The 26,186-nt window shown below is 42.0% G+C and overlaps 2 protein-coding genes across 9 annotated transcripts in view; both read left to right on the forward strand.

Moving 5' to 3' along the window:
- Positions 1–12,825, forward strand: part of vwa1 (von Willebrand factor A domain containing 1) — a 36,523-nt gene extending 23,698 nt beyond the window's left edge. Inside the window, exons 2-6 of one of the 2 annotated variants that reach the window (XM_061985398.2) lie at positions 2,656–3,213; positions 8,961–9,290; positions 9,360–9,635; positions 10,037–10,309; positions 12,420–12,825. In XM_061985398.2, the coding sequence (XP_061841382.2) occupies positions 2,656–3,213; positions 8,961–9,290; positions 9,360–9,635; positions 10,037–10,309; positions 12,420–12,448 (1,466 nt within the window). In that variant the 3' untranslated portion in view covers positions 12,449–12,825. Of the gene's footprint in view, positions 1–2,655; positions 3,214–8,960; positions 9,636–10,036; positions 10,310–12,419 lie in introns of both variants that reach the window. The other variant, XM_061985397.2, reaches the window with a different exon arrangement.
- Positions 12,826–16,449: 3,624 nt separating this feature from the next.
- The window catches only part of LOC133622727 (ral GTPase-activating protein subunit beta-like), an 87,217-nt gene continuing 77,480 nt past the window's right edge, over positions 16,450–26,186 (forward strand). For all 7 annotated transcript variants that reach the window (XM_061985634.2, XM_061985635.2, XM_061985636.2 and 4 more), the window contains exons 1-2: positions 16,450–16,588; positions 23,668–23,886. In XM_061985634.2, coding sequence (XP_061841618.2) covers positions 23,710–23,886 — 177 coding nt within the window. In that variant the 5' untranslated portion in view covers positions 16,450–16,588; positions 23,668–23,709. The remainder of the gene's footprint in view (positions 16,589–23,667; positions 23,887–26,186) is intronic.

Genomic DNA, 26,186 nt, shown 5'->3' on the forward strand with positions numbered 1-26,186 from the left:
ATGAGATCCGCCCGGAGTTCCTTAAGGCTCTGGATGCTGTGGGGCTGTCTTGGTTGACAAGATTCTGCAGCATCGCGTGGACATCGGGGGCGGTACCACTGGATTGGCAGACCGGGGTGGTGGTTCCTCTCTTTAAGAAGGGGAACCGGAGGGTGTGTTCTAACTATCGTGGGATCACACTCCTCAGCCTTTCCGGTAAGGTCTATTCAGGTGTACTGGAGAGGAGGCTACGCCGGATAGTCGAACCTCGGATTCAGGAGGAACAGTGTGGTTTTCGTCCTGGTCGTGGAACTGTGGACCAGCTCTATACTCTCGGCATGGTCCTTGAGGGTGCATGGGAGTTTGCCCAACCAGTCTACATGTGTTTTGTGGACTTGGAGAAGGCATTCGACCGTGTCCCTCGGGAAGTCCTGTGGGGAGTGCTCAGAGAGTATGGAGTATCGGACTGTCTGATTGTGGCAGTCCGCTCCCTGTATGATCAGTGCCAGAGCTTGGTCCGCATTGCCGGTAGTAAGTCGGACACGTTTCCAGTGAGGGTTGGACTCCGCCAAGGCTGCCCTTTGTCACCGATTCTGTTCATAACTTTTATGGACAGAATTTCTAGGCGCAGTCAAGGCGTTGAGGGGATCTGGTTTGGTGGCTGCAGGATTAGGTCTCTGCTTTTTGCAGATGATGTGGTCCTGATGGCTTCATCTGGCCAGGACCTTCAGCTCTCACTGGATCGGTTCGCAGCTGAGTGTGAAGCGACTGGGATGAGAATCAGCAGCTCCAAATCCGAGTCCATGGTTCTCGCCCGGAAAAGGGTGGAGTGCCATCTCCGGGTTGGGGAGGAGATCTTGCCCCAAGTGGAGGAGTTCAAGTACCTCGGAGTCTTGTTCACGAGTGAGGGAAGAGTGAATCGTGAGATCGACAGGCGGATCGGTGCGGCGTCTTCAGTAATGCGGACGCTGTATCGGTCCGTTGTGGTGAAGAAGGAGCTGAGCCGGAAGGCAAAGCTCTCAATTTACCGGTCGATCTACGTTCCCATCCTCACCTATGGTCATGAGCTTTGGGTTATGACCGAAAGGACAAGATCACGGGTACAAGCGGCCGAAATGAGTTTCCTCCGCCGGGTGGCGGGGCTCTCCCTTAGAGATAGGGTGAGAAGCTCTGCCATCCGGGAGGAGCTCAAAGTAAAGCCGCTGCTCCTCCACATCGAGAGGAGCCAGATGAGGTGGTTCGGGCATATGGTCAGGATGCCACCCGAACGCCTCCCTAGGGAGGTGTTTAGGGCACGTCCGACCGGTAGGAGGCCGCGGGGAAGACCCAGGACACGTTGGGAAGACTATGTCTCCCGGCTGGCCTGGGAACGCCTCGGGGTCCCACAGGAAGAGCTGGACGAAGTGGCTGGGGAGAGGGAAGTCTGGGCTTCCCTGCTTAGGCTGCTGCCCCCGCGACCCGACCTCGGATAAGCGGAAGAAGATGGATGGATGGATGGACCATTCAATGAAACTCAAATAAAGTAAAAATGCCATCAATATACCTTTTATTTACTGTACACGCTATAATTTAACTAATATTTTAGCGTTCCTAACTGTCATACAAGAATGAACAATAGTTTATCACTATTCAATAAAACTAAAATAAAGTAAATATGCCATCAGTGTACCTTTTCTTTACTGTACACGCAATGTTTTAACTAATATTTTAGTGTTCCAAACTGTCATACAAGTATGAAAAAGGGTTTTCCACCATTCAATAAAACTACAACAAAGTAAAAATGCCATCAATAAACCTTTTATTTACTGTACACGCAATGTTTTAACTAATATTTTAGCGTTCATAACTGTCACCAAGTGTGAAAAATGGTTTATCATTATTCAATAAAACTAAAATAAAGTAAAAATGCCATCAATAAACCTTTTATTTACTGTACACGCAATGTTTTAACTGATATTTTAGGGTTCCTTACTGTCATACAAGTATGAAGAGAAGTTAACCACTTTGAAATACAACTAAAATAAAGTAAAAATGCCATCAATATACCTTTTATTTACTGTACATGCAATGTTTTAACTAATATTTTAGTGTTCATACCTGTCATACAAGTATGAAAAATAGTCTATCACTATTCAATAAAACTAAAATAAAGTAAAAATGCCATTAATAAACCTTTTATTTACTGTACACGCAATGATTTAACTAACATTTTAGCGTTCCTAACTGTCATACAAGTATGAAAAAGGGTTTATCACTATTAAATAAAACTAAAATAAAACAAAAATGCCATCAATATACCTTTTATTTACAGTACACTGTATTTTAGGGTTCCTAACTGTCATACAAGTATGAAGAGCAGTTAACCACTTTTAATTAAAACTGAAAACCTTTTATATAAAACTATACATACATTTTTTTTACTTACATTTTTATGTTCCTGTCCTACAAGTATGAAAAACAGTTAACCACTTTTAATTAAAACTAAAAAACCTTTTAAGTAAAACTTTACATAACAATGTTTTAACTTGCATTTTAATGTTCCTGTCATACAAGTATTAAGAGCATTTAACCACTTTTGAATAAAACTAAAAACCTTTTATTTGAAACTTTACATAAAAATGTTTTTAACTTGCATTTTAAAGTTCCTAACTGCATTAAAAGTGTTTTTATCCACAGTTCTCAACTGCTGCGAGGGCGACGTCCTTTTCCTCCTGGATTCTTCCGGCAGCGTGTCGTCCTACGAGCACTCCCGCATGCTGGACTTCCTGTCCCAGCTGGTGCTGCCCTTTTCCCTGGGCGAGGACCAGGTGAGGATCGGGCTTCTCCAGGTGGGCACCCAGCCGCGCCTGGAGTTCGGCTTTGACGCCTATAGCGCCCAAGGCAGCCTCCAGGGGGCGCTGAGGGGCGTCAAACCCCTCAGGGGGGACACCAACACTGTGGAGGCGCTGAGGATCGCCAAAGATCGGGTGCTGAGGCAGGGACCCGGGGGCGGAGCGCGGCCTGGGCTCCCCAGGGTGCTGGTGTGGCTGACGGACGGGGTGAAGCCGGGCGACGTGATCGGACCCATGGCCGAGCTGAGGCAAGAGGGCGTGACCGTGTTGGTGGTCTCCACTGGCCACGGTAACTACCAGGTGCTGAGAGAGGTGGTGTCGCCCCCCGCCGAGGACCACCTGTACTTTGTGGACATCGAGGACATGAGCATTATCTTGGAGGATCTGCGGGACATCATCGTTGGTGAGTCTGATACAGCAGATCAGGTCTTAGGACTAGTGGACAACTAGGGATGTGACGAAGTGAAAGTCATGGCACCAAATTGGTCACACCATCGGTGAACGTGTTCAAAAAGTACACACAATTGTTGAACGTGTTCAAAAAGTGCACACAATTGTTGAACGTGTTCAAAAAATACACACAATTGTTGAACGTGTTCAAAAAGTGCACGTAATTGTTGAACGTGTTCAAAAAGTACACACAATTGTTGAACGTGTTCAAAAAGTGTCAGGACTTGGACTGTGGAGTTTTTGTTTTCCCAAGATGCAAGAGAATTTGGATCGGACATGGCTTGAAGGTGGGTACATGATTTATTTATCAAAAAAAGAATAAACGAAAAGCGCGCACTTTGGCGGAGGTAAAAAAAACTTGGCGAATGAAAACAAAACTTGCACAAAGGCAGAAACTGAACACGAAATAAAAACACTTACTGTGGCATGGGACCGTTAACAGGGCTTGAAAACGCGAGGATAGCAGGGTGAGAAAGGCTATGACTCCAGGACGAACAACAGAAAATGAAAAGCTTAAATAACACAGACATGATTAACAACAGGTGCGTGACTCAAAACAGGTGCGTGACATGACAGGTGAAACTAATGGGTAACTATGGTGACAAGACAAGGGAGTGAAAAGACAGAAACTAAAGAGTCCTATAACTAAACAAAACATGATTACACAGACATGACAGAGCCCCTCCCTTAAGGACAGATACCAGATGTCCACCGGGGAAGAGTTAGGTGGCGGCGGCGAGTGGAACGCCGCTGCAGCAGGCGAGGCGGGCGCCCAGGGAATGGCCACATTTGTGGCCAACTGGGAGGTGGGCGCACTTGGCGTGGCGGGCGACCAGGTAGCGGCCATATCCGTGGCCGACGAGGAGAGAGGCGCGTCGTCATCGTGGCAGGCGTGGAAGCAGCAGATGATGCAGGCGGCGAAGCTCGGCGTGGCGCGTCAGGCGGCGAAGCTCGGCGTGGCGGGTCTTGGTCTTGGCGTGGCGGGTCTTGGTCTTGGCGTGGCGGGTCTTGGTCTTGGTCTTGGCGTGGCGGGTCTTGGTCTTGGCGTGGCGGGTCTTGGTCTTGGTCTTGGCGTGGAGGGTCTTGGTCTTGGCGTGGAGGGTCTTGGTCTTGGTCTTGGCGTGGAGGGTCTTGGTCTTGGTCTTGGCGTGGAGGGTCTTGGTCTTGGTCTTGGCGTGGAGGGTCTTGGTCTTGGACTTGGCGTGGAGGGTCTTGGTCTTGGACTTGGCGTGGAGGGTCTTGGTCTTGGACTTGGCGTGGAGGGTCTTGGTCTTGGACTTGGCGTGGTGGGTCTTGGTCTTGGACTTGACGTGGAGGGTCTTGGTCTTGGCGTGGAGGGTCTTGGTCTTGGCGTGGAGGGTCTGGTGCTAGCCTTGGTGCGGCGACAGGTGCTAGCCTTGGTGCGGCGACAGGTGCTAGCCTTGGTGCGGCGACAGGTGCTAGCCTTGGAGCGGCGACAGGTGCTAGCCTTGGAGCGGCGACAGGTGCTAGCCTTAGAGCGGCGACAGGTGCTAGCCTTGGAGCGGCGACAGGTGCTAGCCTTGGAGCAGCTAGCCGTGGTGCTAGCCTTGGAGCAGCTACAGGTGCTAGCCGTGGAGCTAGCCTTGGAGCAGGTGGAGGTGGCCTAGCTTGGGGTTGCGGCTTGGCAGGTCGGAAGACTGGTGAGGGCGGTCGTGCTGGAGGCTGTGGCTTGACGGGTCGGAAGACTGGTGAGGGCGGTCGTGCTGGAGGCTGTGGCTTGACAGGTCGGAAGACTGGTGGTGGCGGCCGTGCTGGAGGCTGTGGCTTGACATGGTGATGCAGAGCCACCCCACCTACACAGCTCCCGACCCCAGCCCCCCCCCTCAAGGGGCGGATACCAGACGCGCTCTCTGCGGTCTGGAACTCTCTCTAGGGGTGGGCGGGGGGAGGCAGAAACGTCCTCTTTAAATTGTCCAAAATGTCTATTTTCTACCTGTGATTTTGTGGGTGAAAAAAAATGTTTGTGTGACTTGGGTGTGGCTTGAGTCCTGGGGATCGGAGAATCAAAAGAAAAAGAATTCAGAAAAAAAAAATCCTGGTCTTTGACGTCATCTTGGAGCTGCGGAGCTGGCAGCAGCCTACTTCCGCCCGGAGTGGGAGGAGCCTGCGGGAGCGCTGCGTGCGGTCTGCTCGCCTTCCCTGACGTCCTCGGTCTGGAGCGGCGCTTCCGGGATTGCGGTGAAGCAGCGCCATCCTCGGACCAAATGGAGCTAATGGGAATAAGCTTCCCATTTGGCCCCCACATCAGGTCTCGCTCCGCCATGGCTCCTAAAGACTCCCAATTTCCTTCTTCGCCCAAATTCCTTGCGGGAAAGCGATTAGCTGGAGTCATAATGTCAGGACTTGGACTGTGGAGTTTTTGTTTTCCCAAGATGCAAGAGAATTTGGATCGGACATGGCTTGAAGGTGGGTACATGATTTATTTATCAAAAAAAGAATAAACGAAAAGCGCGCACTTTGGCGGAGGTAAAAAAAACTTGGCGAATGAAAACAAAACTTGCACAAAGGCAGAAACTGAACACGAAATAAAAACACTTACTGTGGCATGGGACCGTGAACAGGGCTTGAAAACGCGGGGATAGCAGGGTGAGAAAGGCTATGACTCCAGGACGAACAACAGAAAATGAAAAGCTTAAATAACACAGACATGATTAACAACAGGTGCGTGACTCAAAACAGGTGCGTGACATGACAGGTGAAACTAATGGGTAACTATGGTGACAAGACAAGGGAGTGAAAAGACAGAAACTAAAGAGTCCTATAACTAAACAAAACATGATTACACAGACATGACAAAAAGTGCACACAATTGTTGAACGTGTTCAAAAAGTGCACACAATTGTTGAATGTGTTCAAAAAGTACACACAATTGTTGAACGTGTTCAAAAAGTACACACAATTGTTGAACGTGTTCAAAAAATACACACAATTGTTGAACGTTTGTGTATATATATGTAAATATATGTGTATATACAGTATGTGCATATATGTATATACAGTATGTGTATTTATGTATATGTGTATAAATGTATATGTATATATGTGTATTTATGTATATATATATATATATGTATATATGAATATATGTATGTATATATATATATATATATATATGTGTATATATATATTTTTTTTTTTAATGAATTAAAAAAAAATTAATCATTACAAATAAGAATTGCAATTTAATTTAATATAAAAAAAATTTACACCCCTATTATTTGGTATAATAATGATAATAATTTTTTTGCATGGAGATTAAATTAGTTCTATTTTAAATTATCAATATTTTATGAACATATTTCTTTTTTCAATGGGAATGAACAAGAATGGCGATTGGAAAGTGAATCAATGACCCACTAAATGCCATTGTCCAAGCCTCGGTCCCAGCTTGCCGACGAGACACGACCATGGTGGTCCAGACTCCGTCCCCTGTTCATACCCCTTGGACAGGGCAGTGCTGCTGGTCCTGCGTGCTCCTGCAGACACATGGCACCCATGTTCCTTATGTATAGAGCAAGCAGATCAGGTGACCGTCATGGCGGCCATGTTTCTTATATATAGAGCAAGCAGAGTAGGTGGCCACAGGGGGCTCCTCAGCAATGCAGCCTAAAGTGGTGCTGCCTTGCCTGAAATTTAAATCCACACCTCTGCAGGTCTTGTCGATGGTCGGCTGCATAGACTATTTCTAGGTCTTGTTGCAGAAGAGGTCATGAATGCGTTTGGAAAGCCGAGCTCGTCTCTCTTTTAGCTCTCGGTCTGGTCTGCGTCCCCTGGTCTGTCTTTAGAAGATTGACCTCATCTGGGCAGTGCCCTAGAAGGAAGAAATATAAAAGATAAGATAGGTAACGCTACGAAATATTTTCTCAATGTTTTCCTGTCAATTCCAGACGACAACCCGCTACTTTTTGTCCTACACTTTGAACCCTGCGGCTTACAAAACGGAGAGGCAAGTTTATAAAAAAATGTTTGCAGACCTTTATAATCAAAATAGTATTACAAAAATAAAACAACAGGCAAAAACACTGTATGGGTGTTTTTTTTTGTGCTATGGCGCCATCTTTTGGACGAGTTCGCTCACTGCAGGTGCTGCAGGCTTCTTCCATTTACCCATAGTGCTTTTTTGAATTTTTTTTTACCGGAATGCCGTTCAGTTTTCTAGCCGTTCATAGCGTTCCTACTCGTATGGATTCTTCATTCGCCGCTCCAAGCAACGTTTTTAAGTTTTACAATATAACTAAAACAATTCTTACTCACTAAAGCGTCCCATGTGTGATGTCTGTAGGAGTGCTTTCATGTATATTTGTACGTGCTCTCATAATTTAATCAATCTAGCGTCGTTAGCATTAACTAATATGCTAATACGTTTACAAGTGTCTGTATTAGTATAATTAACTTACAATCACATTCTTTTTGTATGGTTTCACTTTCACAAATTCCTCAGAAAATTCACCAAAACATCACCGTGGAGTTATTGAGTCTGTTTAGCTGATTGGAGAGCTAGCTTGCGCAGTTTTGAAAAAGCTTCAATATAAATATTATTCTAAATAATACATTGTGAGGATCGGTCGGAATCGAGAATCAAATCTTTAGGCGCCCAAAAGATTCACACCCCCATTTTCCTGGTATGAATGTATGTAGTACAGTTTCTTCAACAAGTATCACCTCAGAAAACACTTCCAAGTACCACCATAATGACAACATTAAAATACAGTAGTGGAGTAGACCTAAGTATTCATTAAGTACCACCATCATGACAACATTAAAATACAGTAGTGTAGTAGACCTAAGTATTCATCAAGTACCACCATAATGACAACATTAAAATACAGTAGTGTAGTAGACCTAAGTATTCATCAAGTACCACCATAATGACAACATTAAAATACAGTAGTGTAGTAGACCTAAGTATTCATTAAGTACCACCATAATGACAACATTAAAATACAGTAGTGGAGTAGACCTAAGTATTCATTAAGTACCACCATAATGACAACATTAAAATACAGTAGTGGAGTAGACCTAAGTATTCATTAAGTGCCACCATAATGACAACATTAAAATACAGTAGTGGGGTAGACCTAAGTATTCATCAAGTACCACCATCATGACAACATTAAAATACAGTAGTGTAGTAAACCTAAGTATTCATTAAGTACTACCATAATGACAACATTAAATACAGTAGTGTAGTAGACATAAGTATTCATTAAGTACCACCATAATGACAACATTAAATACAGTAGTGTAGTACACCTCAGAAAACACTTCCAAGTACCACCATAATGACAACATTAAAATACAGTAGTGTAGTAGACCTAAGTATTCATTAAGTACCACCATGATGACAACATTAAATACAGTAGTGTAGTAGACCTAAGTATTCATTAATTACCACCATAATGACAATATTAAATACAGTAGTGTAGTAGACCTAAGTATTCATTAAGTACCACCATAATGACAACATTAAAATGCAGTAGTGTAGTAGACCTAAGTATTCTTTAACTACCACCCTAATGACAACATTAAAGTACAGTAGTGTAGTAGTACTAAGTATTCATTAAAAACAAGGCATGCGCGTATATTTAATGTAACATCACACACAGTATTTTCCACTAGATGGAGCCAGTGGTAGTACCACAGAATCCCACATGTAGTCTTCCATTGTGTCTCCCACAGAGATCATCCGTGCTGAGCGCATCCAGGTCCGGGACGTCTCCTCCAACGCTGCCACCCTCCAGTGGCGACCCGTTCTCTCCGGTTTGCCGGGCCACTACGAGATCCGCTTCGGCCCGCATCCGACAGGCGGGACGGGAGGCTTGGGAGGCGGGCCCGGGACCAGTCCGAGCACGGGCGGAGGTCGGTACCAGAGACTGGTGCAGTCGTCGGATTCCGACACCGTCCGGCTGACCGACCTGAAGGCCGACACCACGTACACGGCCACCATGACACCGGAGTCCAACCGACAGTCTTTCAACACGCTGTCTGTCACCTTCACCACTCACGCAGGTCGGCTCCTTCACTCCTTCAGACTCAAAGATTATCTTCCCCTTCCAACTACCTTTGGTCTCCCACCAGAGGTGCAGAGTCCAGCCGTGGTCAGGGTCTCCGAGCCGGGGCCGACGAGCGTCCGGGTGAGTTGGGGTCCTCTTCAGCCGGAGGTGGTCACCAGTTACTCGGTTGAGTACTCCGCCCTGCCCGCTGGGAAGCTGCAGACCATGACGGTGGACAAGCGGCAGAACTCCACGCTGCTGAAGAACCTGCAGCCAGACAGCACCTACCTGGTCACTGTGGGCGCCCGCCTGGCCTCGGGCCAGGAGAGGGCCATGTCGGTCAAAGTCTGCACCAAGGAAGGTGAGACATGTGTCCCTTTTGGATCACAGCACAGCCCTCATTTCTGATTAGTCACAACGACACATCAAACGACTGTTAGTACCGTAAAGTTCGGACTATAAGCCGCTACCTTTCAACTTGCAAAACTGTGCAGCTAATTGATGGATTTGTCTTCGCTAATTCCCATATTGTTTTGTGTTCAATCCTGTCACCATAGACGTCTCCCATGATTTTTGTGTCGATACGTAAACTTGTAGGGGGGGTAATTTTTTTCCAACTTTAAAGGTGGCGCTAGAGAGCCAATTTAGACATTTCTTATTCAGGACCCCCAAAAAGATTACATTTTCCGCCAGACCTGACGCCCCTGCAAAATATGGAGACTAGTCTGTGATGGGGTCAACATGTTCTCCTGTCTTTTGCAGCGACCCCCGCCCTGTCTGACCTGCAGTTGACCGCAGCGGACGGTGGCGCGGTGCGGGCGGACTGGAAAGGCGGCGCCGACGGTCTCAAGGGTTACTGGCTCACGTGGGAGGGGCGGCAAGCCGGCACCGCCCGGCGCTCCTCCACCTACCTGCCACCGAGTTCCCTGTCTACGCGGCTCGACGACCTCCCCCCTTCGGCCAGGGTGTGCGTGTCGCCCGTGTACGGGAGGGCGCGGGGCGAGGGTCTGTGCTGCACGGCGCCATTTGCCTCAGGTAGGAATCATTTATATTTCATACAGAGTTCATTTTCTCCATGTCGACTCTCCCTGTCCTTTCTTGATGAAAAAATGATGAAAAAATAAAAACTTATCATGGACGGATAGATCTGATGTTTAAGTGTTGAAAGTAAAAAAAAATATATACAGTATATATATTCATGTATGACTTTTTTTTAACACTTTTATGAGTGGGGCTATTTTAAATCCCCAATAGTTTTATTTAGATTTTTTTTAAACAGACATTGCTCTAAAAATAATAATGAATCAAAATCAATGTTGTGTATGTATCTATATATATATATATATTTTTTTTTTTATATATACATATATATATATATATATAAATAATATATATATATATATATATATTATATATATATATATATATATATCAATCAATCATCAATCAATCTTTATTTATATAGCCCTAAATCACAAGTGTCTCAAAGGGCTGCACAAGCCACAACGACATCCTCGGTACAAAGCCCACATACGGGCAAGGAAAAACTCACCCCAGTGGGACGTCGATGTGAATGACTATGAGAAACCTTGGAGAGGACCGCATATGTGGGTAACCCCCCCCCTCTAGGGGAGACCGAAAGCAATGGATGTCGAGTGGGTCTGACATAATATTGTGAGAGTCCAGTCCATAGTGGATCCAACATAATAGTAAGAGTCCAGTCCATAGTGGGGCCAGCAGGACACCATCCCGAGCGGAGACGGGTCAGCAGCGCAGAGATGTTCCCAGCCGATGCACAGGCGAGCGGTCCACCCCGGGTCCCGACTCTGGACAGCCAGCACTTCATCCATGGCCACCGGACCTGTGCCCCCCCCCCCTCAAGGAAAAGGGGAGCAGAGGAGAAAAGAAAAAAAACGGCAGATCAACTGGTCTAACAGGGGGGCTATTTAAAGGCTAGAGTATACAAATGAGTTTTAAGATGGGACTTAAATGCTTCTACTGAGGTAGCATCTCTAATTGTTACCGGGAGGGCATTCCATAGTACTGGAGCCCGAATAGAAAACGCTCTATAGCCCGCAGACTTTTTTTGGGCTCTGGGAATCACTAATAAGCCGGAGTTCTTTGAACGCAGATTTCTTGCCGGGACATATGGTACAATGCAATCGACAAGATAGGACGGAGCTAGACCGTGTAGTATTTTATACGTAAGTAGTAAAACCTTAAAGTCACTTCTTAAGTGCACAGGAAGCCAGTGCAGGTGAGCCAGTATAGGCGTAATATGATCAAACTTTCTTGTTCTTGTCAAAAGTCTAGCAGCCGCATTTTGTACCAACTGTAATTTTTTAATGCTAGACATAGGGAGACCCGAAAATAATACGTTACAGTAGTCGAGACGAGACGTAACGAACGCATGAATAATGATCTCAGCGTCGCTAGTGGATAAAATAGAACGAATTTTAGCGATATTACGGAGATGAAAGAAGGCCGTTTTAGTAACACTCTTAATGTGTGATTCAAAGGAGAGAGTTGGGTCGAAGATAATACCCAGATTCTTTACTGATTCGCCTTGTGTAATTGTTTGGTTGTCAAATGTTAAGGTGGTATTTTTAAATAAATGTCGGTGTTTATCAGGACCGATAATCAGCATTTCCGTTTTCTTGGCGTTGAGTTGCAAGAAGTTAGCGGACATCCATTGTTTAATTTCATTAAGACACGCCTCCAGCTGACTACAATCCGGCGTGTTGGTCAGCTTTAGGGGCATGTAGAGTTGGGTGTCATCAGCATAACAATGAAAGCTAACACCGTATTTGCGTATGATGTCGCCTAGCGGCAGCATGTAAATACTAAAGAGTGCAGGGCCAAGAACCGAACCCTGAGGAACTCCGCACGTTACCTTAACATAGTCCGAGGTCACATTATTATGGGAGACGCATTGCATCCTGTCAGTAAGATAAGAGTTAAACCACGACAAAGCTAAGTCTGACATACCAATACGTGTTTTGATACGCTCTAATAAAATATTATGATCGACGGTATCGAAAGCAGCGCTAAGATCAAGAAGCAGCAACATAGATGACATAGATATATAAGACAACTGTGGAGTGGTGTATTTGCTGTCATTGGGTTCTTCTCTTGTCTCCTCCAGAGGGGCCGGCCTATGGCTCCCGGTCCTAGCGTGCAGCTACCCAACATGGAGGCGAGAGAGAAGAACCTTTCATCCATGACGCCCCCAAGAAGGACGCGTCGCTTGGCCCGTCCTGGGCTTTTGCTTTGAAAGGAGCGCTGCGGGACAACATGTCGTCCACCAAAACGAGGACAAGAAGAGACTATTTGGCTTGTGATGACCAAACAGGCCAAACAAATATGACAAATATGTCTTTAATATTTATTATTATCCTTTTTTTGTGTGTTCATTTTAATGCTGTTACTAAGTCAGGCTCTGCTGCCCCCTACTGGCAGCAGCCACAAACCTCATGTCAATGCAAAAAAAGTATTTTGTTTGTTGACCTCTGATTTCTAACAGCAGCTTGCAATAAACATATTTTGTGTAAGAGTTTTACCAAGTTCTTTTATTTATGTCAGGACTTTCCTCTTGAATGAAAAAAAAGAGATTGAGATTTGAATAAATAATCTTGCTACATATCATTAGCCATGCATTATAAAATAATACATAGTAATATATATTATATAATACAGTTAGTAATAATGACAATAGCACACTTCAAAGATGGCGCCAAGTATCACAATTCATGATTGTTAGATGTAAACATAAACATTTATTTAAAAAGCTAGCAAAATATATTAGCATTCTAACGTTTATCACATTTTTGAATAATGCTTATAATAATCTCAAATAAGAAACAATCTCATAATAATGCTAATATAAGAGACAATAGCATACTTTAAAGATGACACCAAGTAACACAATTCATGATTGTTAGATGTTAACAAAGAATTTGCTAAAAAACTAGCAAAAAATGTTAGCATGGTGACATTTAGCTATTTAAAAAAATAATGCTTATACTAATGCTAATATAAAAGACAACCTTATAAAAATGCTAATATAAGAGATACTAGCATACTTTAAAGATGGCACCGAGTATCGATATTCTTGACTTTTAGGTCTAAACAAAGAAAAATAGCTAAAAGCTATTTTTTTGAGTAATGCTTATAATAATGCTAATATAAGAGACAATATCATACTTCGAAATGGCACCAAGTATCGAAATTCATGATTGTTAAGTGTAAACATACAAAATGTGCACAATTTTAGCATGTTGTCGTTTAGCTATTTTTAAAATAATGCTTATAAAAATGCTAATATAAGAAACAATCTTATAATAATGCTAATATAAGAGACAATCTTATAATAATGCTAATATAAGCGATAATCTTATAATAATGCTACTATAAAAGACAATAGCATACTTCAAAGATGACACCATGTATCACAATTCATGATTGTTAGATGTAAACAAATAATTTGCTAAAAAGCTAGCAAAAAATGTTAGCATGGTGACGTTTAGCAATTTTTTTAAAATACTATTTATAATAATGCTAATATAAAAGACAACCTTATAATAATGCTAATATAAGATACATTAGCATACTTTAAAGATGGCGCCAAGTATTGGTTTATTGTGATTTATAGGTGTAAACAAACAAAAAAAGCCAAAAGCTAGCAAAAAATGTTTGCATGCTGACGCTTATCTATTTTTTTTAATAATGCTTATAATAATGCTAACACAAGAGACAATAGCATACTTCAAAATGGCACCAAGTATCGAAATTCATGATTGTTAAGTGTAAACATACAAAATTTGCACAATTTTAGCATGTTGTCGTTTAGCTATTTTTAAAATAATGCTTATAAAAATGCTAATATAAGAAACAATCTTATAATAATGCTAATATAAGAGACAATCTTATAATAATGCTAATATAAGCGATAATCTTATAATAATGCTACTATAAAAGACAATAGCATACTTCAAAGATGACACCATGTATCACAATTCATGATTGTTAGATGTAAACAAATAATTTGCTAAAAAGCTAGCAAAAAATGTTAGCATGGTGACGTTTAGCAATTTTTTTTAAATACTATTTATAATAATGCTAATATAAAAGACAACCTTATAATAATGCTAATATAAGATACATTAGCATACTTTAAAGATGGCGCCAAGTATTGGTTTATTGTGATTTATAGGTGTAAACAAACAAAAAAAGCCAAAAGCTAGCAAAAAATGTTTGCATGCTGACGCTTATCTATTTTTTTTAATAATGCTTATAATAATGCTAACACAAGAGACAATAGCATACTTCAAAATGGCACCAAGTATCAAAATTCATGATTGTTAAGTGTAAACATACAACATTTTCTAAAATGTTAGCTAAATGTTAGCATGCTGTCGTTTAGCTATTTTTTAAATAATGCTTATAATAATGCTAATATAAGAGATACTCTTATAATAATGCTAATATAAGAGATACTCTTATAATAATGCTAATATAAGAGACAATCTTATAAAAATGCTAATTTAAGAGACAATGGCAAACTTCAAAGATGGCGCCAAGTATCAATATTCATGATTGTTAGCTGTAAACATACACAATTTGCTAAAAAGTTAACAAAAAATGTTAGCATGCTAACGTTTAGCGAATAATTTTGTTTCGAGCTAACAATCGTGAATTTTTATACTTGCCGCCATCTTTGAAGTAGGCTATCGTCTTTTATTTTAGAGTACTAACATTAGCATTCTAACATTTTATACTAGGTTTTTAGCTTACGATGACAAAAAATTAGCTTTTTAGCTGATAAGAAAATTAGCTAAAAAGCTAGCAAAAAATGTTAGCATGCTAACCTTTGGCGAATGTTTTTGTTTCGAGCTAACAATCATGAATTTTTATACTTGCCGCCATCTTTGAAGTAGGCTATCGTCTTTTATTTTAGCATACTAACGTTAGCATTCTAACATTTTATGCTAGGTTTTTAGCTTATGCTAACAAAAAAAATTGCTTTTTATCCGATTAGACAATTAGATAAAAAGCTAGCAAAAAATGTTAGCATGCTAACGTTTAACGAATGTTTTTGTTTCGAGCTAACAATCATGAATTTTTATATTTGCCGCCATCTTTGAAGTAGGCTATCGTCTTTTATTTTAGCATACTAATGTTAGCATGCTAACATTTTATGCTCGGTTTTTAGCCAACGCTAATAAAAAAATTGCTTTTTAGCTGATAAGAAAATTAGCTAAAAAGCTAGCAAAAATGTTAGCATGCTAACATTTAGCAAATGTTTTTGTTTCGAGCTAACAATCATGAATTTTTATACTTTCCGCCATCTTTGAAAAGCGCTATACAAGTATAACCCATTTATCATTTGAAGTAGGTTATCGTCTTTTATTTTAGCATACTTACGTTAGCATGCTAACATTTTATGGAAGGTTTTCAGCCAATGCTAATAAAAAATGAGCTTTTTAACTGGTAGCATGCTAACATTTAGCAAATGTTTTTGTTTTGAGCTAACAATCATGAATTTTGATACTTGGCGCAATCGTTGAAGGATGCTATCCTTTCCTATTTTGGCATGCTAACATTTTATGCTAGCTTTTTAGCCAACGCTAGCAAAAAGCCACAAGACCATGAACATTTTCTGTGACCACTTGGTTTCACTCCCGACCTCCACAATAAAGGCAGCTCTTAAGTTCATTTAGTACAGATAAAGCTAAAACTCATGGATTTGGATACGTGGCACCATCTTGAAACTATGCCAACGTCTCACATTAGCATGCTAATGTAATCATGCTAATGTTTTAGGGTAGCTCTTGAGCTCATTTTATACAGATAAACCTAAAACTCATGGATTTGGATACGTGACACCATCTTGGAGCTATGCCAACGTCTCACATTAGCATGCTAATGTTAGCATGCTAACATTTTAGGCTAGCTTTTGAGCTCATTTTGTACGGATAAACCTAAAACTCATGGATTTAGATATGTGGCACCATCTTGGAGCTATGCACAGATAGCAGGCCCATCAAAATGGAAATGAAGATAGACTAGACGTGTAGTCCTATTGACAATCGTTAGGGGGCGCCACCTCAGCTTACTGCATTGACTGGGCAGAGCGGAGCTGCTGCAGTTCCCCTGCCCACCAGCGGGGGGCGCCCTGCATCAGACAGCGTGTTTCCTGTGTCATCAAAGTGTAATATCCCAAGCCAGCGTTGACATTGCTGAAAAGATGGTGGTCTGAGAGCACAAACCGCGCGTATGTCAAGGCCCGCATGATGACGGTCACCCTTGGTCCAGGTAACGGAAGAGAAAAGACAAGTTGAGCGAGCGGATGAGTGAAAGATGAGCGGGCTAAAGTCGCGGCTTTAAGCTAGCAGCCGCGGCAGCTAAATGTCAGCCATTAGGGGCTAAATTCGTTCAATAAACGGCTGCCTAGTTTTTATTCTCCACTTTAATTAATCGATTAAATCATTTTGTGACGTTTCACGTGTTGGAGCAGCGGCCAACTCTACAATGTTATGTTGTCTGGGCTAGCTAGCAGCAGGAAGCTAACATAGCTAGCATTCAGGCTTCCGTCTCTGCCTAATCAAATTATTATTATTATTCATCGTATTATTCATCATATTATTCATCGTATTATTGCCATCGTTTAATGCCGTTATTTGCACACCTCTTGTCAAACTACCATCTAGCGTGCTTTCCGACTGGACAGAATGTGTGCGGATCATATTGACATGTCGACACCTTCGATACCAGTTACTTATGCTCTGATACGATACTTTTTCGTTCTTACTTGTCGTGTGTCTTTGCTACGAAGTCGATTTTTAAGCAAGTCATAATTCAAAAGAGTGATATCACTGTCAAAGCATGGGGATATGGGACCACCTTTAAGAATATTTACAATAAAAATGTTTCAGAATAATTCTTAACAATATAGTAATATTTGTGTAAATGTAAATTATTCTGATCTCATAAAGGCTACCAGTGATTGTTTTGTTGCTATTTCGTCTCAAAAGAACTATAAAAGAGCCATAAATCCCATCTCTACTTCAAAACTCCAGACTCACTTCCTGTTGACCCGTGTCACGTGACTGCAAACTTGACACCTCATTGGCTGGTTGTGAGACAAGCTCAGGCTATGTCTACACTTAGCCGGATAACCCCTTAAACCAGACCTGGGCAAACTAAGGCCCGGGGGCCACATGCAGCCCGTTAAGCTTTTCAAACTGGCCCGCCGGACATTCCCAAATCATTTTTTTTAGATCTTTAAGATCGAAACTGTAGCTGCCATTATGATGTGCAGTGATGTTTTCAAATGACCGTAAGTCTTGAACTATACAAAGTATTTCAATGGTTGGAATCTGCGCTTTTGCATGATATACTAGTTATTATGGTCATCTACGTCACAGCAGCTCAAGACGAGGCACCGAGCAGTGTGGGTGGGGAGCGTTTCCACAGAGTGTTTCCAGAGCGGCCAGCCTGAAATACGTGTGTCAGGGACAGACGCGGAAGGAGATTTTTACAACAAAGTTCTAAAGCTTAGTGATGTATCATATATATCAGATAGTAGGTGGACTTTTACCCATTGCATTCATTACCCGCTGTGTTTGTTGCGTTTCGCTTGATTGTAAATATGTTGATCTACAGGGGGTGTGACGTTCATACGTTGTCAATATTCAGTGTTTTATCGTTCATAGTTAATATATTTAAATCCCACATTCTATATTTTTATGTACATTCTGGGTGCCTCATTCAGTAAAAAAATTTAAAATTCCATTCCGTTTTTTAAGGCTGTCTGTCATAACGTTTTTAGCTTTCAATCAAACACTATTGTGAGTTTTTGTATTAGTGTATTAGTATATGTAAACATAGATAGATAGATATACTGGCCCCCAGACACATTTTTTTCTCTAAATTTGGCCCTCTGAGTCAAAATAATTGCCCAGGTCTGCCTTAAACGAATAATTATTTAGCCTAAGCCCCGTTTTAGCCACACTAAACTATCGTTTAAGATCCCCCTCTTTGGACGATTTTTTACACGGCTAAGTGCGCCGTATATTTCTTGAATCTGTGGCCTAAGGCCCCGTTTACACAAAGCCGGATAAGGTTATCCAGGGTAAATTCCACCTAACCTTTACCGTGTCCACACACACACAATGGTCGTTTAAGACCCCCTCCCCTCCTCCGTCCGCCGGCGCAATGCGACCTAGTACGCTCGCGCGAAAAAATGCGCACGTCATAGTCACCTCCAGTGTTGCTTTGTGGGCAAGTTCTTAAATGTAACTTATCTGAACAATATCCAGTGTTGTGGTATTTCAATTAACTAATCCAGTGTGCTGTGGGGCCCTATTGTAGTGAATCACACCTGAGCCATCATCCATCCATCCATCCATCCATTTTCTACCGCTTGTCCCTTTCGGATTCGCGGGGGGTGCTGGAGCTTATCGCAGCCAGCTACCAGTGATTATTTTGTTGCTATTTATTTTCAAAAGAACTATAAAAGAGCCATACATCCCATCTTTATTTCAATACTCCAGACTCACTTCCTATCGACCCGTGTTACGTGACCGCAAACTTGACACCTCATTGGCTGGTTGTGAGACAAGCTCAGGCCCCGTTTACACTAAGCCGGATAAGGTTATCCAGGGTAAATCCCACCTAATCTTATCCGTGTCCACACACACACACAATGGTCGTTTAAGACCCCCTGACCCTTCCGTCCCCCGGCGCAATGTGACCTAGTACGCATGCGCGAAAAAATGCGCACGTCATAGTCACCTCCAGTGTTGCCTTATGTTCAAGTTCTTAAGTGTAACTTATCTGAACAATATCCAGTGTTGTGGTATTTCAATTACCTGGAATCCAGTGTGCTGTGGGGCCCTATTGTAGTGAATCACACCTGAGCCATCATAAATTAATCAAATCTTTATTAGATATGTAAACAATGTGATTAAGAACATTTAACAACAATCAATCTAGGGATGTAGATATCTGGTCAGGACACTCCTCACTCTTTTGCCTTCACCTTCATTGTTCATTCCTTTTGGTGACTTTATATACTCTGGACCTAGACGTTGAGTTCGTGACATGCATGGCGGACAATAACTGATACAGTCTGCTTTGCCAGTCGGCCAGGTAATACAAAGCACACGCTACCTTTTTTATCACATCCACGGGAGACCGCATTTTCGTTGACTCTCCTTCGACAAATGGACAAAAATTTTTGGTAAGTAGAATCACAGCTGACCCGGACATTGGAAAGTTCTCTTGCCATCTGAGAAGTGTTGTATCCAAAATAGTTGCAATCGCTTTCACTTAAGGTATTCATGTGTGAATTCCACAAGCGTCTGTACATGTAGAAGAATGAGAAACACTGGCATGTCTGGATGACTCGCCTCCATCTTTCCAGTAGTTAGCTCCGTTGTTATGAAGCTGGCTGTGGCGCGTTCTTTCTGACATAATTTCCTGTGTGAGGCGCGGCCTTTCTGACTTCACTTCCTCTCCGAACTCAATTTGTAAACGATCAATGAGTTCATACAAAGCTAAGAGCTGGAGATTCAAGAAATACACGGCGCACTTACCCGTGTAAAAAATTATCCAAGGAGGGCTACCTTAAACGATGGTTTAGTGTGGCTAAATAATTATTTGTTTAAGGGGTTATCTGGCTTAGTGTAGACATAGCCTCAGTTTGCTTCAGTCTTCTGCTGCGTTCCATTTATCTGGGAAGTTGGAAACCTCACAACCAAGTTGTGAGCGTTCCAGTTACGATGTCGGAAATCAAAGACGACTAAAAAGCTATTTTTGCGCTTGCCTTGTCTGAATATAAACAACTTAGAGGAAAATATGCACTCTTTTTGCAACTTTTATACATGGTGGATGAAGAGGAGACACAGACCCTATAGCTAGCGATGTAGAAGGTACAAACCCCCAAAACCAGTGAAGTTGGCACGTTGTGTAAATGGTAAATAAAAACAGAATACAATGATTTGCAAATCCTTTTCAACTTGTATTCAATTGAATGACTGCCAAGACAAGATACTCAACAATTAAACTGGAAAACATTATCTTTTGCAAGTATTAGCTCATTTGGAATTTGATGCCTGCAACATGTTTCAAAAAAGCTGGCACAAGTGGCAAAAAAGACTGAGAAAGTTGAGGAATGCTCATCAAACACTTATTTGGAACATCCCACAGGTGAACAGGCTAATTGGTAACAGGTGGTTGCCATGTTTGGGTATAAAAGCAGCTTCCATGAAATGCTCAGTCATTCACAAACAAGGATGGGGCGAGGTTCTCCACTTTGTGAACAAATGCGTGAGCAAATTGTCGAACAGTTTAAGAACAACATTTCTCAAGAAGCAATTGCAAGGAATTTTGGGATTTCTCCATCTAAGGTCTGTAACATCATTAAAAGGTTCTGAGAATTTGGAGAAATTACTGCACGTAACATTGAACGCCCATGACCTTGCATTAAAAAGCTACATCAGTGTGTAAAGGATATCACCACATGGGCTCAGGAACACTTCAGAAAACAACTGTCAGTAACTACAGTCGGTCGCTACATCTGTAAGTGCAAGTTAAAACTCTACTATGCAAAACGAAAGCCATTTATCAACAACACCTAGAAACACCGCCGGCTTTGCTGGGCCCGAGCTCATCCAAGATGGACTGATGCAAAGTGGAAAAGTGTTCTGTGGTCTGACGAGTCCACATTTAAATTTGTTTTTGGAAACCGTGGACGTTGTGTCCTCCAGAACAAAGAGGAATAGAACCATCCGGACTTTAATAGGCGCAAAGTTCAAAAGGCAGCAAGACAATGCCAAGCCACGTTTTACAACAGCGTGGCTTCACAGTAAAAGAGTGCGGGTACTAGACTGGCCTACCTGTAGTCTACCTGTCTCCCATTGAAAATGTGTGGCACAATATGAAGCCTAAAATACCACAACTTAAGATGTACATCAAGAATGGAAAATAATTCCACTTCAAAAATGTGTCTCCTCAGTTCCCAAACGTTTACTGAGTGTTGTTAAAAGGAAAGGCCATGTAACACATGGGTAAAAATGCCCCTGTGACAACTTATTTGCAATGTGTTGCTGCCATTAAATTCTAAGTTAATCATTGTTTGCAAAAAAATTTTGGTTTCTCAGTTCGAATATTAAATATCTTGTCTTTGCAGTCTATTCAATTGAATAGAAGTTGAAAAGGATTTGCAAATCATTGTGTTCTGTTTTTATTTACGAATTACACAACGTGCCAACTTCACTGGTTCTGGGTTTTATATATACCTCATGAAATAAATGTAGTGGCGTTGCCACTTATAAACGTACAACCATAAATCGTCTATAGCTTATTTAAAACTATTAAGAAGTGCTAATAACAGATATTATAGAAGTAGATATCATTGTTTACATCCAGAGCAGCCATCTTTAAAATTCGTAAAATTTCCGACTAAGAACTCGGAAATTCCGACTTCCCAGTACAAATGGAACGCACCATCTACTTACCGAAAGTTTTGAAGTAACACATTTTTCTGCACTTAATTTTTGTTACACTGAATTTTTCATGCAATTAATGTTAAAACACTGCGTTTTAACAAACAGATCTATCAAACACACACATTTGGTAACACATTTTTGTTCAATGAAATTGTCAGCAAAAATTTGATTGCGTTCACAAAATTAAAACGGTAAACATTTAGTTACATAAAGTCATTGTCTTAAAAAAAGCTTTCGTGAAAAACACGCAAATTAACCTCCACATCTTGCTTTACTGTGAACAAACATACACTGTTTGAGCTAATATTTGGCTGAGTCTACCACATTCTGTTTATATTAAACACACAATTGTGTTCAAAAGTTATCAAATTTGATTTATGAAGCGCTTTTCATCCATCAAATAAAAGCAACACAAAGTGCTTCACAGACTTAAAAACAATACCCCAATGACCCACATCCACCATCATTGCACACACACACACACACACACACACACACACACACACACACACACACACACACGAACAAATGAATGCATGGCTGAGTACAGAGGAGCCGGGTGACTAAACACTATCACAGGAGCCATCAGACTATGGCCACCAGGACGCTGACACAAAAAAATAGTAAGAATTATCAGTAGGAACAATGGATGAAATACTAGTAAAACATATAAAGATGAATATACAGTAAATATATAAGGAATAAATAGAACTAATTAAAATCTTGCATAAGTACGAATGACTTCAATAAAATGAATAAATACTGGGCAAAAAAGTGGGTCTTAAGCCTGCTCTTAAAAACATTAACATTCTCTGCAGCCCTGAGCTACATCTGCACTAAACTGCAGGGTCGGATGTCCAATTCAGATTTTTTGGGTCAAAACCGATCCTTTTTGGAGCCGTTCACGTTATGAAATAAAAATGTGATTGCTAATGTGAACGCAAACCGACCCGGATGCGGTCTTGACTGCCGCGTGCACTGCAGTGCTTACGGAGGTAAACTGTCTCAGTACTGGCACATTTGTGGCAATTTTAGGGATTTTGTGCAATCGAACTCAGCATTTTCTGAACCAAATGATTGCATGTAGAAGATGAGGAAGGAAGAGGTTTTACGGGATAATTTGCTTTGATGTCTGCTTGTAGAGCGTGTGTGTCGAAGAGGTGGAACTTTCACCTGAGTTCCGAAAACATCATTTTCACCTGTTTTCTGCTCCGTTGTCAACTATTTATTTTGTAACTGACTATTTTGGCAAATAATTAGGAGGCTTAGCACTTTTTGATGAGGTTCTGAGCGGACAAATGCGACCTGAGTGCGAGGGCGTTCACATTAAGGACATGTATATCCGATTTATTTCCACTTACCAAAGAGGCCTGGGTCGGTGTGAAAAATTTCGGAATTGCACTTTTCACACGGACATGAAAAAATACGATACAGGTCGCATTTGGGCAGAAAAATTGGAATTGACCTGCAGTGGGAACAGGGCCCTGAGGTCCTCCGGTAGACGGGGGCCTTAGTAGTGGAAAGATTCCATCCCGTGACTTAAGTATTTTGAAGATGAGGGTCTCAGGGTCCTCAAAGGTTCGTAGGGTAAAAGCAAATCTGAAAGATAAGATTATAAACCATAAAAATAATTTTCAAATGGATTCTGCAACACATGGGGAGCCAATGCAGAGTTTTAAAAACTGGTGTAATGTGTGCCTGCCTTCTGGTGTTGGTCAGGGAGACCAGGAAGCAGGGCGTTACAATCATCTATGTGCCTTGCAATACAAGGAGGGATTAGCATCTCCGTGTTCAAAGTTGTGTCAAACTCTTGCAACGTTTCTTGAAAAGAAACGGCATAAGATGCTCGTCTGCTTGACCTTTGAACCCGCGTGTCCGCAGGAGGGCGCAGAAGGTGCGAGTAGAATCGCAACGCCGCCAACCATGTACTCGGAGTGGCGCTCGCTGCAGCTGGTGGTGCAGAGCGACCAGGGCCACCTCAGCGTGCTGCACGCCTATCCTACCAACGTGGGCACGGAGGTGGCCAACGCCGTGGTCAAGCCTCTGTGCACGGCCGTGAGCCCCGTGGCCACTGAGAACATCCTCAAGACGGACAAGGAGGTGAGAGGAATACATTTCTCAACGCCTTCATGCTGGAATTTACACTTCTTCTGATTCTATAATGAGATACAGTAAAACAGGGCTGTCCAAATTGCGGACCAGGGGCCATTTGCAGCCTGCAGCTAATTTTTTTTAAGACCGGCGGGACATTTTAAATGTGAAATTAACATAAAAAGTAGAATAAAAGCATACAAGTGAAATGGTACCAGAAAAAGTTGCAATGTTGACACAAAGCTGCCACGCTGGCTTTTTTTGAATTTTTAATTAAAATAAATGTTGGTACAAATGATTGCTGGGTTGCATTCACGTGGCCTAGAGGCACTTCCAAGTGTCTATAAAGCAGTGTTTCTTGACTATGGTTGGGCCGCGAGCACCCTCCTAGAGTTTCTTCGGTGTGGTCCGTACTATAGGGACAGCAGTAGTACTCAGTTGTATTATCATTTTCCACCACTTGTGGCAGCATGGAAATATCAAAACAGAAACAGTTTGGAGCTGAAGTCATAGAGAAGTTACTCAAGCGCAAAAAGTGTGAAACTGAATTTCTTTAATTGTATTGTTTTATTAAAAAAAAATATATTGCTATTTATTATCAATTTAGTTAGTATTTATTTAATTTTTATATGTAAATGTATTGTTCTTTAGTTTTTATGAATTTCTTTTTTCGCAGTATATTTGATTTTTTTTTTTTTAATCAGTCTTGATTAAAACTTTGCAATTTACACATGGTTTAATATCATTTGACAGGGTTTATCCTGTTAAACTAATTGAGTTAGATATAATTATTGAATGATTAAAATGGATAGTAAAATTATTAATTCACTGTTAATATTTGCTTGGGCTCCCGGCCCATCCGTAGTGGAAAGGCTCTTGTCTGGAGTCCCACTAGGCTACTGTTTATTTACCGTATTTTCCGCACTATAAGGCGCACCTAAAAACCACAATTTTTCTCAAAAGCTGACAGTGCGCCTAATAACCCGGTGCGCTTTATTACGATTCATTTTCATAAAGTTTCGGTCTCGCAACTTCGGTAAACAGCCGCCATCTTTTTTCCCGGTAGAACAGGAAGCGCTTCTTCTTCTACGCAAGCAACCGCCAAGGAAAGCACCCGCCCCCATAGAACAGGAAGCGCTTCACCCGCCCCCATAGAACAGGAAGCGCTTCACCCGCCCCCGGAAGAAGAAGAAAAAACGCGCGGATATCACCGTACGTTTCATTTCCTGTTTACATCTGTAAAGACCACAAAATGGCTCCTACTAAACGATCCGGTTCATAAAAAGACGCAATCTCTCCATCCGCACACGGATTACTACCGTATTTCACAGCAACTGAACCGCACTGTGGAACGGGAGCACGTACGGTGAATATTCGCTCCACAGGGAATGAGAAGTCATCCTTCACTGTGGTTCTAGCTTGCCATGCTAACTTCCACTCATGGTGATATTCAAAAGGAAGACCTTGCCAAAAGAGACCTTTCCAGCCGGCGTCATCATAAAAGCTAACTCGAAGGGATGGATGGATGAAGAAAAGATGAGCGAGTGGTTAAGGGAAGTTTACGCGAAGAGGCCGGGTGGCTTTTTTCACACAGCTCCGAAGGCGAACACACCTTCACTAAGACGGGCAGACAGCCTCGGACGACATACGCCAACATTTGCCAGTGGATCGTAAATGCTTGGGCAGATATTTCGGTCACAACTGTGGTCCGAGCTTTCCGGAAGGCAGGATTCACAGAACAGCGACACTGACTCCCGATGACTTCTACGAGACGGAACCGGCCATTTTGGATCCCACGCTTGCGCAACTTTTCAATTCGGACACCGAAGACGAAGAATTCGAAGGATTTACGAATGAAGAATAACTTCAGAAGGTGAGCGCTATGTTTATTTTGTGTGTTGTGACATTAACGTTCGAGCAACATTATGTTACTATTGCTCTACACCATTTTGAATTTTACTATGTTTGTGATTGCACATTTGCGTACATTTTGGGACAGAGTTGTTAGAACGCTGGTTTTCAATATATTATTAAAGTTTGACTGAACTATCTGACTGTTTTTTTGACATTCACTTTAGCGCAGCGTTTTTTTGACATTCACTTTAGCGCAGCGTAGGCGCGGCTTTTAGTCCGGGGCGGCTTATTGGTGGACAAAATTATGAAATATGTAATTCATAGAAGGTGCGGCTAATAATCCGGTGCGCCTTATAGTGCGGAAAATACGGTATCTGCGTCAGTGCAGATTTGGGTGTATTTTGAAAGGTTTAGAGGCAAATCTATAAGCGATCATGAAAATATATTTAAAATGT

Source organism: Nerophis lumbriciformis, linkage group LG23 (assembly GCF_033978685.3).
Source record: "Nerophis lumbriciformis linkage group LG23, RoL_Nlum_v2.1, whole genome shotgun sequence".
NCBI classification, from domain to species: Eukaryota; Metazoa; Chordata; class Actinopteri; order Syngnathiformes; family Syngnathidae; genus Nerophis; species Nerophis lumbriciformis.